General features: G+C 32.6%; 2 protein-coding genes across 2 annotated transcripts; both read left to right on the forward strand.

Annotated features, from left to right (window-relative positions):
• The first annotated feature begins 3418 nt into the window (after positions 1 to 3418).
• On the forward strand, positions 3419 to 4446 carry LOC122520510 (cytochrome P450 4g15-like). The gene is made up of 5 exons (XM_043640565.1): positions 3419 to 3494; positions 3562 to 3668; positions 3776 to 3866; positions 4103 to 4321; positions 4373 to 4446. Exons 1-5 carry the CDS (start codon positions 3419 to 3421, stop codon positions 4444 to 4446), a joined length of 567 nt encoding a protein of 188 aa, XP_043496500.1.
• A 525-nt stretch (positions 4447 to 4971) lies between these two features.
• LOC122520507 (cytochrome P450 4C1-like) lies at positions 4972 to 6356 on the forward strand. Its single transcript, XM_043640564.1, has 5 exons — positions 4972 to 5052; positions 5132 to 5200; positions 5318 to 5492; positions 5591 to 5767; positions 5855 to 6356. The coding sequence occupies exons 1-5, from the start codon at positions 5041 to 5043 to the stop codon at positions 6016 to 6018; spliced, it is 597 nt and encodes a 198-aa protein (XP_043496499.1). The 5' UTR covers positions 4972 to 5040; the 3' UTR covers positions 6019 to 6356.
• Positions 6357 to 12409: the final 6053 nt, after the last annotated feature.

Consider the following 12409-nt stretch of genomic DNA (forward strand, 5'->3'; position numbering starts at 1 on the left):
TGTTGTGACCAAAGCATTACGATAACTAAATATGCAAAATATAAGTTCGTGTTTCAACATTATCTAAATATCTTTTAAAATAGCATCTGTTGTCGTTCCTGAATTTGTAGTTGGTATGTTTGGATTATTATTTAACTGTAAAGTTAATATTATTCTAGAAAGTTAATTGAAAAAATTTAATTACATAAAAAATGCTACGTTCGCCCTTTCTCACTCTTTCTCAATCGGTCTGAATCGCTCGCTCTCTCACTCTTCTCGGACAAAAACGTCTCACATTTTCTTGTCACTAATATTAATATTATTGCCTTTCATCCGTAAAAATTGTACCCTCATGCGTGCAAAGAAGTTTCACTTCAAAAAAAAAGTTCTCTGTGCGATTAATTTAAAATAAAAATTGCGGCCTCCAAGATGTACACAACAAACTGCTATGTCGGATGGTGTCACATTACGTCGAACCGAGCAGCCTACCGCACGAGATGGAGATTATTTGTATAGGAATTCTATGGGAATAAAGAATTCTAAAGGTGTTATAATCTAAAGAAAAACCAAAATAAATAGGTAATATTTTCTAAAAGCTTAAGTTACAGGCGATAGAAATAATTCTAAGATATTCGTTCTCCTCAAAAAAAGGGTCTCATGCTCGTTCCCCCATATGTAAACAAATGCAAGTTTAACGGGTAAAATTCCGATAGCTGTGAAAGATACTCTCTTGCTAAGGCGTTACAGGCGTTAAAAGAAAGAAATATCGATGACCAAAGGGAATCTGTGATTTAATAAGAAATGCTCTGTAGGAAAAAGAGAGTCCTTCCCTCCCACTATGTGCGGGGTATAAGAGACGGACACCTGACCGGAATAGAAGGAGTAATATTGAAAGTTATATAGGCTTATATAGAGAGTTACATACAGAGTGATATACAGAGATAGATGCATATATATAAGTACGAATAATTTATAATAAGCCTGAAGTCAGTAAGTGTTTAAACCTTAAGTGCGACATATATATATAAAGGGACTTTTTACTTGTATTTTGTTCTATTTTCTTGTGTTTTGTTAGAATATATGATCCATATTTTGTACTACTTCGTCTCAACTGTTATTCACCCCGACCTTTAATCGAACAGATGGCGACATTCAATGCGCGGCAGCTGATATCTCCGTTACTTTTCCAGGAAAATTTTTGAAAATTTCAGAATATATTCTCAAATATATGTTTAAAATGATCTTACGATATCAATAAAAATTCCATATGTGTAAAAAAAATTCATGATAATCACAGTAAAAACGCCGTCTTACACTTTTCTTCCCACTTAAATAAAAATAGAATGGATGCGTATAATAAATGGATTTTATTTTATTTTGAATAATTGAAATAAAAGCTACGTACAAAAGTGAATATACGAAATAGAAAGTATGTCCTATACTTGTCTTATATTTTCATATAGCGATGAATTTTCTTAAAACAATGAATGCATAAGTATCGCTTATGAAGGCAATCATTACAAAAAGTTGTCACATTGTTTGTGGTATTTCGCGCGGTTTTACTTTTATAATTAGACTGAAATTTACACATAACTTCCTTCCTTCCTTTCTTCCTGAGTAAAGTAATTCTGCTTGTACCTTTCCATCTTACACCTCCTCCATTACTATCTCTATCTCTCTCTCTCCACACGTTCTTTTTCGTCGTCATCGTCTACCCCCTTCTATCATAAATAACCACCCCCTCTCTCCTATTACTTATTTTTCTTATGTACGTACAAACGATACACGGCCTTGCGTTATTGTATTTAATTACATACTCTTTCTTTCTTACTTTTATCTATACATCCGCGCTCACACGAATCGAATGCTGTTTCAAAGTTCGTTTAGTAAAAACCTGTAACATTGCATAAGAATTTCTGCTTATCGATAGAAGCAAATCACGTTACATTTTTATCTAAAAGTAATTAAGTATCTTACATTCGTTGAATAATTATTTATTAGAGAATCGACCATCATAGTAAAGTAATGACAAAATGTTTGTATATGTCTAGAATAAATGTGACATCGTGAATAAATTAAAAGTTATAAATTATTTACGTCTACTATGTAGATTGTATAATCAACATCATTAGCATAATTTTTTTATTATCAACATCTAATAGAGCAATTGTAATAAAGAGGGAAAAGAGAAAAAAAAAGAATAAAAAACGATTAGAGATAAAAGTATTCTTTCCTCGTAAGCATATACGAATTCTTACGGAGTCTATCACAGACACAAGTGAAATAACATTACAAAAAATTATAATTCTTTTCTATTCTTGAATATAACTATCCTTGCCTAATATAAAAACCAATATTTTTAATATCAAAATATCATGCATGAATCGTGAAAATAATCGTACGTCATAAAATATAAATATATCAATTAGTTTTTTTTAGTCGATATAAATTAGTTTTATTTTGTTTGAATATAATTAATAATTTGACGTTATCGTATGTGAATTAAAAGTTTAGGAATTTGCGAATAAGATTGGGATATATAAAAAGGATCTGTATTCAAATGTGTCTCCACCGAGAAGTACTCTCCCATTATTTCTCGATTATCGCAAGGGACATTATCGAAAACTATAAATATCAATTCAATCGCATCTGTACTGGTAGATAAATGTATATATTCGTGTAAAAGTTGCTGGGAGCTAAATATTCGTTTCATTCTGACAAAACTCTGAGAAAACGCTAATAAATCCCCGAAAAACTTTGACGCATTCTTTAAAAAATGCTGAGGTGCGACCAGATGTAAAAATGTCTCTACAATATTAGTGTATTATTTCATAAGATAGGAAAAACTATGTGTTACATCTCGAATAACTAAAACTAATCCTCAATCTTATACAACGATGCAAAACGAAGTTATTTTAATCTGATCATAATCAATATACTTCTTGCTATTCGTTAGATTTTCTTGATTACCTCGTAGTTATTTATAAGTATAATACGAAATCAAATAAAAAAAAGGGAAAAAAACAAGATTTTTTTTAAAATAGATGATTTATATTCTATTAATTATTTTGCTCTAAACTTGGAAACTACATTGCCATACGTATATGCAAATTAGTATTCCTACATGCAGTCTTTGACGTGTGAATAAATTATGTTCTTAGTCTTATATAAATAGGCTTTCCGTTTGCTTATACATTGTCACTTATTGTTAAAACGCGAAGTGTACTAGAATTTTATGCACCGTTCTTACATAATATTCGATCCAAAGTTACAAAAGGTGTTCATAGTGTTATATTTAAACAAATTTTACTTCTTCTGTAATTTTTAGTTTGCTTAATTCATCATGGAGTATATCGATACACTTATTGATAAAACAGCAATAGCAATTATATTATACTATATAATTAAATATTTAATAAATAAGTTTTTTGAATTTAATATGGTCAAAGGATTCTCGGGACCAAAAGCTTTTCCTCTCATTGGAAACCTGTATTTGTTTCTTGGGGATATGGAAGGTATGGTTGTATTTCATATGTGTCATATCTATACTTATGTTAACGCTGTTAAAGATATTTATTTTAGATGTTACCAATAAAATGTTAAAACTATCTACCAAATATGCATCACCATGGCGATTCTGGATAGGTCCAAAATTATTTATAATATTTGATGATCCTAAATATATTGAGGTAAAATTCATCAGATTTACCGTAATGCCGTTTACTGACTAAACGCGAGTTTAATTTATGTTATTCTTTGCTTTTTATTTTTGTTTAATTTTTTGTTTTCTTTTTAGATTATAACAAAAAGGTCTAACAGTTATGAGAAAAATCTGATATATGATTTTTTCAAACCGGCTCTGGGTAATGGGTTGTTTACTATTAAAGGTAATCAACACGTTCATATGTTATAATATATATAATAATCCAAAAGAATATTTTAAATGTCTTACAAAGGAATACTGGTAAAAGTAGTACTTTTCTTTATCTGAGCATATAATGTTTACAGTCTCAAAAAAATACATGCGTATAGGATAAATTTTTTTTTCTCATTTTTTAACTAATGAATATAAAAAAAGAAACAACGTAAGAAATTTTAGTAAGAAATATTCTTTTATTTGAAGCATTAAAGTGGGAAATTCATCGAAAAATCTTAAGTCCAGTATTCAAAGAAAAGTTTCATTCAACCTATATAGACTCGATAATTAAAAATTCAAACAGACTAGCAACAATTTTAGAAACTACTAACGGAGAAAATGTAGATATCATGCATTATGTTCATCTATGTACTTTAGATATAATATATGGTAAGCTTATGAAATTCTTAAATGTTTCAATTATTTGTATAAATATAAGTAAGTTAATTAAAATATGTTTTTTTTTTGTACTGACAGATAGCTTTTTAGGTCGTGATCTTGATTTGCAGAACAATCCCGAATGCAAACTTGATGAATATATGTCAGAGTAATAAAATAAAAAGAATATTTTAATATTTATAATGTAATAGCAATTTTAGTCTATATATGTTTTCTCTTATTGATTTTTAAACTTATTCAGACTCATGGATACGGCTTTTCAAAGGACCGTCAAAGTCTGGTTACATCCTAATATTATTTTTAACAATTCATCTCTGGGAAAGAGAGTACAGAAACTTTTATCTCACTTTAATAAAATCACGAACGAGGTATAAATAAAAAGATTATTCTTATTTTAAATTATTTAATTTTATCGAAATATTCCATAGCCTAAACAAAATAATATTTTACTAATGTATATAAATTTCATTCGTCAAGATTATACGGGAAAAAAAAAAGTCATTGCAAAAAGATAAAATCACTCCAGAATTGGAAGCGTCAGATGCAAGTAAGTGTAACAGTTTAAAAACAAGTTTTATTGTTGATCAATTTACGAATAGAAAACTTTTATAATAATGCTAAATAATAAATTATATATTTTTCTGAATAAAGGACAAAATACAAGTACATTTCTTGATTTGCTATTTAAATCATTTTACGAGACAGGAGAATATTCGGAACAAGATATTCGTGATGAAATTCATACAATGGTTTTTGCAGTAAGTTTAATTTATTTTAGATTGTTTACCAATTTTTTTTATTTAATAAAGGTGAAATATAATTTGTAATACGTTTTAGGGAAGCGACACTACATCTGGAACACTTACTTTTCTATTCTTAATGCTTGCCACATTTCCGGAAGTTCAAGTATGCACAAATAGCATTTGAATAGTATATAAAAAATCAAATATATTTTTATACTAACATTTTATTATATTTTTCTCTTTATTATATTTCTTTCTTTATTATATTTTCTGATTGCAGCAACGAGTATACGAAGAGTTGTACCAAATGTACGGCTCAAGCGATCCCAAAAATGTTCCTATTACACTTGAAGATATTAAAAAAATGAAGTATTTGGAGCGTGTTATCAAGGAGACATTACGACTCTTTCCTCCTGCTCCTGTCCTTGGTCGAGTTTTACAAAAAGATGTGAAAGGTATTCCTACATATACTACATGACTACATGTATATATTTTTTACCATTCGCATTATTGTTTTATGTAGTAATTATATGTGTTTATTTAATTTATTTAGTGGACGAGAATGTAGTAATACCGAAAGATTGTGATCTACTGCTTATTATACTTACACTTCATCGAAACGATAAATATTGGAAGGACCCTTTAACATTTAATCCTGATCGGTTTTTACCAGGCAATTACGATCGTAAATGTTTTTTACCATTCAGTGCTGGAAGAAGAGACTGCATAGGTAATACCACATTTTTATAGATACTTGAATTTATATTCGAAACAGTTATTTTGCGAAATACATATATATTTAATATCACTTTTACAGGTCAGACATTAGCAATGATCGAAATGAAGGGAATAGTTGCTACATTATTAAGAAAATTTGTTGTACGAATAGATAATCCAGTAATAGTTAAAGATATTGACCTGAAATGCATCGTTACCTTGAAACCAGCGAAATCTGTATTATTAAGATTCTACAAAAGATAATATCTGACATTTTTGTCAATACTCTGTTCAAAAGTGCGATAGAAATATTTGCCGGGAGACAACTCTCGACGTAACACGGCTCAACTATCTAAAATAAGATATAAAAATTATAAACTGACGTCTACGTTTTCATAGGTTGTGCCTTGTTCGTAGCTCCTACATAACGGCAAACTTGATAGCTGACGACGAAGAGAGGCTAACGAAGTCGAAACTAGAAAATAAGAGCAAGCGAGTCGTCGAGTAGGCAAAAATTGCGATAGCAACTTCGAACATTGTTTCCAAAAATGGAAATCTCCTCGCCATAGAGGAAAAGATCGACATTCTTTCGCCAACTCTCTGATAGCTACGTTCAATAAAATCTTATATTGCTTTTATTTTATTTAACATATATATAGTAATATCTTTTTATTTTATTGCTTTACTTGTTAACTTTATATTTCTTTATTTGTTACAAGCGATATCGTTCAGTGTTTTAATATTAGAGTATCTATCAATCTACTCTATGTTCCACTTTTGTTCATAAAATTCTTTATTTTACTTTATAATTTTACTTTTTTATTATATTGCATAGTATAAATTTAATTTCGTCTATTACGTCCTTATTATTATAATTAATCGTATGTATTTTAACTTATTATTCTTTAATATATCATTTCCTATTGTAGTTATATTTCTTTTGGTGCGTCTGGGAAAAAATGTTTTGATTGAATTTTTACAATGCGTACGCATTCCGACCAAAACAAACTTCCGAAAGTGATCGATGTCTTCCGGTTTTTACGATGGGCGGGAAAAGAGATTTCAAATTTACAGTATGAAATAATTCGATTTATCTCCCTTACATTTAGTGTGGACTGATATCTATATTCTGATATTTTTTCAATACTAAATAACGTGCGTGGAATGACAAGGATTTTCTTTAGGATTTCGTGTAGCACTCAACGTGTTAACGATTTATGTACGATCCATAAAGATTATAGAATCTTAGCATATATTCGAAATACGCGTCTCAATTATTTTGTGAATATCGTAGAAAGAATATTCTTTCTTTCTGAGAATATTGAGAATATTGAAATGTTATCGCGCCTAAATAATCAATAATAAATTTATTGAAATATGTTTTCCTTTTGTAATTACATATGACCTGTTAGAAAGCGATTTAGATTTGCATAATAATCCGAAATGTTAACTTGATGAATATATGTCAGAGTAATAATAAGAGAGTATTTTAGTATTTATAATATAATGCAGCGTTATTCTATATTTGTTTTTTTATTGACTATTATTCTTATTCAGATCGATGGAAATAATTATGAAAAGGGCTTTCCAATTCTAGTAACATTTAGATATTATATTTTACAATTCATATTTTGGAAAAAGACTAAAGGAACTGGCTTCACACATAGATAAAATCACGAGCGAGGTATAAATAAACAGAACAATCCTATTTCAAATAAGTCATAATAAAAATTTCAGTTGCTGAGATGAAGACCCAATGAAAGGGACGAAACGTTCAACAAGATCAAAATAACGTTCGAAAAGATTTTTTAACCCGTCCAATCTTCCTACGACACCTATTTTAATAATTTTATTTTCTGGACAAGATAAAAATCAATTAGTTACTAATAATTTTTTCTTAGTGAATAAATGAGTCTTTATGATAATTTGTGTTGAAGATTCGGCAATTATACGCATCAGTATGTTGTATTCATGTGTGTATATGATTGTTCATACGAATATGCGCGAGGGGATAAAGGACAGTAGCAGACTATGTTTGGATTGTTCCACATTTGTGCCGTTTGTTTTGCCTATTTTTACGTTTGTCGTTTGTAGTTGAATAAACGGTTTGCCTTTTATCATCTATAATAAAACAAGCTGAGTTCAGCGTAGTTCTGTAAGCAAGTGTACAGACGCACGGTTCTGCGTGTAACTGTACAAGCATGAAATATACTCGGCGATGCTCGTGCATAGAAGCGAGCCGAGAGACAACCGTGCTGAGTTCGGTGGTCGAAAAGTGAATTGCATTGAAGCACGCTCGCGAAATCTAAAACTCTCATATATATTCTGTTAAAATAAAGTAACACGTTTCATCCAAACTAACAAATATTTAATTATTTACTCTGTTCTCCTAACAATGTTTTAACAACCTATGTCCTTTCTATTTTATTTCCCTTAACCCTTTCCCGTACTTTAGCGAGTCTGACTCGCGACCAGATACTTGAGCATAACGTAAACATAATAAGCCGAGCTCGCGGACTGACTTTTGCCCGTTACGGTCGTGACTGAATTTAGTTTCTATCAGTACTTCATGACAGTCAGTCACGATTCTTATCGTGTCTGTTACTAAGCAGTTCAGATATTAAAATTTAAGAAACCTCTTCAAAATGCAAGATACAAAAGTTTTAAATGAAGGTAGTGATAACGAATCCTCCGATAGTGACGCAATTATGCCAGTCGCAAAGCGTATAAGGCGTATGATTATAGATGAGCGTAGTGAAGAGGAAAGTGCGACACAACAATCATAGATTTGGCAGGTACCGGTTTCTGTCATAATATATATACCGGCCAGGACAGAATTAATTGAAACGATAATGCATCGGAGAACGTTGTGATGGAGTTGTCAAAATCTATAATAAACGAAGGATATAATTTATTCCTGGAAAACTGGTACTCTTCACCCAACCTGTTACTAAAATTAAACCAGCAATAGACAAACGTTATCGGGACGGTACGCAAGAACAGAAAAAATATGCCACGAGACATGCAAAAGCATATTTAGAAGAAAGGAGAATTTGTGTGGAGATGTTGCAATAATTTGACAGCTCTGCGATGGAAAGAGAAATGTGACGTTTATATGCTCTCACAAAACACAAAACTGTAGAGATGGTCGAGCAATCAAACAAACAATTACAGAAATAATGAAGCCGAAATGTATCGTAGAATATAACAAGGATATGGGTGCAGTTGATCATCAAGATCAGAAATTAGCTTGTTTCCTAATAATGAGAAAAGTCATGAAAGGATACTAAAAGCTTTTCATTTACATATCAGATATGGCTCTGTTCAATACCTATATTATGCAGAAAACAATTTAAAGTCGAAAACGGGAGACTTATGGTCATTACCGTACATAGCAGAGTAAATTTTACAAATTGTTAAATTACCGGACTACAAAATGCGTGGGAAATCATTATTTAAAACACCCTTTGACTCAAAGCTCAATATTAGGCTCACTTCCCCCAAAATATAGATCCGTCACCTCGGAAAAAGCATCCAACAAGGATGTGCAAAATTTGTATAAACATAAAATTCGAAGCGCAACGAAGTGGGAATGCGCAAAATATAAAGTGGCTTTACATCTGTCAAATGTTTTAAGAAGTAACATACCCTGGAGTATTTGTAGAGTTGTATGTATTTTCTTTTTAGATATTCATTCAGTTTTATGATTTATTCATTATTCTTCTCATCAGATTCAACGGGAATAACGGCCACTAACGATTATTGTCTACCTACTCGTGGTTTCGATAACACGTGCTTTGGTTTTATCTCAATTATTATAGTTTTTTTTTCTAGTGTGTGAACTCAAGGGTCATTGTAATTCTCAGATAAATCTTACGGTCTTCTCATCTAGCGATTGAAGCAACGGTGCGTCAATCAGCTTAAGGGGCATTTAGTGCATCAACTTTTACACTCATCTCTTCTCGTGGTGTGCCGACCACGTGTGATCGGTCGCTGACCGTTAGGCGATCTCAACATCTCACCTCGCAGTGCATCAATAAAATCGCTGTGCGGAAACACTCAAATTGTGTGCAATTCAGTGGACTGTTCTCATCTATCTTTTTGACTCAATCTTCTTTCTTCTTTAATCCGTTTGCGCCCAGTATTGAGCATAGGTTTCCTTTAACATTCTCCATCTATTCCTATCCTGTGCGATTCTTATCCATGGTAGTCCTGCTGATCTCTTGATATCGTCATACCATCGAGTTATTGGTCGACCTCTATTTCTTTTTCTCGCCCATGGTCTCCATTTGAGCATCTTAGCGTTCCATCTATTGTCTTTGATGCGAACTATGTGTCCGGCATAGTCCTATGTCAACTGTGTTATTCTTGTTGTTATGTTAGTTACTTTAGTTCTCTGCCTGATCCATTCGTTTCTTCTCCTTTGTCTTAACGAGATACCGATCATTGCCCTTTCCATAGCCCTTTGTGTCACTTCTAGTTTTGTTATTATTTGTTTTGTGAGGGTCCAGGTTTGAGCTTCATAGGTTATAACAAGAAGAATACAGTGGTCAAATACTTTGGATCGCAAGTGCTGGGGTATCTTTTTGTTTTTCAGAATGAAAGCTAGTTTTCCGAATGCTACCAATCCCAGTCGTTGTCTTCTCTCTATTTCCATATCTTTATTTTGCTTTCCCAGTGTTACACTTTGTACAAGATATATATATTCTCTGACGTTGTCTATCCGTGTTCCATTTACAGTTATTTGTGGATCTTGTCGACACATTGTCTTTGTTTTTCTTAGCTTGATTTTAAGTCCTATTTCCTTTGATGTTTGCTTTAATTCTGTTATCATATTTTTTAGGTCTTCCTCATTTTCCGCGAACAGAACAACGTAGCCTGCAAATTTTAGATGATTTAATCTTTCGTCATTGATATTTATTTCTTTACCCGACCAGTCCATCCTTTTAAAGACGCCTTCGAGTGCCAAAGTAAATAGTTTGGGCGAGATTGTATCTTCCTGTCTAATACCTCTCTCGATCGTAAAGCTGTTAGTACATTCGTGCATTTTAATGGTTGCTCTAGCATGTTGGTATATGCTTCTAATCAGTTTAGTATATCGAGAGTAAATTCGTGCATGGTTGAGTTCTTCTATTAGTGCCCAGTGTTCAATAGAGTCGAATGCCTTCTCATAATCAATGAAGGCCATGTACAGAGGGAAATTGTATTCGACTGATTTCTCTATTAGAATTATCACTGTGAGGAGATGGTCGCAAGTACTAAACCCCTTCCGGAAGGCCGCTTGTTTACTGGTTGATAATTGACCAATAAAGACGACAATTGCGTATTTCCACGCACTTAATTTGTGTAATTATTTAAGACGGTTGTAGCGAGTCCCTTTGTTTCCAGCGAACCAACGACAGGGCAATTTTTCAAACAGTCGCATTAAAAAGCAAATTAACGATTTTTAAAAAGCTCTTTAACGGTTTAGACAACCCTAATCGAGAGGATATAGCAAATGGCAAGTTAAGATTAAACGATATCAATTCGGATATGGTGATATTTGAACTTATTTAAGACGATCTATTAAATAAAGCTTCCGACTTTGAAGCTCCGACTTGAAGCTCATATCCAAGAGAGTGATGATTATCGCGAGGCCGTTTACAGCGTGATAATAAAGCAAAGAAATATTAACGAAATTCAATTCATTAACAACTCGAGCCACCGATTCGCCTGTATCACTATCAGCCGTGAATGCCCCATTAGACGCGAACAATCTTCAAACAAACGTAATAACTTAAAATTACCAGGTGCGTTTGCCGCAATTTGACGGGCGGTTCGAAGACTGGTCAAACTTCGCGAATCAATTTCAATCGATCATCGGCAAAAAGTCCGACTACCAGATATACAAAAATTTTCGTATTTGAAGGCTTACTTATCGGGAAAAACAGAAGATAAAATCCGCGTGGTAGAAACTACGGGAAATAACTACCAAATAGCATGGAAGTAACTAGAAGAGTATTATGATAATCCTCTAATGGTAATCAATAAGCATATAAATGCGATACAGGAATCAAAAAACACGGAAAGATTTAAAATGAGCAATTCATCCAAGTCATTCGTGCGGTGTGGCAATTCTCGAAACGTAATACAAAACAACGCGCGCTACACGATTCCGCAAAGGTATTCACAAAGTGGACTGCGTCAAAATGAAATGCAAGTATACTCGTCGCAAATACGTCGGCGGTGTTCATTATGCAAGAATAATCATTATACGTCCGAGTGTGAGCAATTATTAAAAATTAAACCCGAGAAACGAAGAAAGATCATTGAGCATACGGGTTTGTGCACTGATTGTTCACGCAGCAATCACAAGGTAGATACGTGCCGTGCAAGAACTTGCAAAAAATATAAGGGTAAACATAACACGTTACTACACCTAGACGAGAAAGCGCGACGGTACGATGCGCACACTTAAAACTCGATCGCGTACCCTTACCGACATAACTATTGGTTAATAGTTATTTTTGACTGCGGCGCGCTCTCGGACGAATCCATCAATATGGACGGTGCGTTTTTCGCTTGTCGGTCGCTGCGACTAGTTGTCCACTGACTGATGGACACTGACAGTGACCAAAACAGTACCCGGAAATTTGATGCTATTCTTATGGTTTAA

This window comes from Polistes fuscatus, unplaced genomic scaffold, assembly GCF_010416935.1.
Source record: "Polistes fuscatus isolate 324 unplaced genomic scaffold, CU_Pfus_HIC Scaffold38, whole genome shotgun sequence".
In the NCBI taxonomy this organism is placed as follows: domain Eukaryota; kingdom Metazoa; phylum Arthropoda; class Insecta; order Hymenoptera; family Vespidae; genus Polistes; species Polistes fuscatus.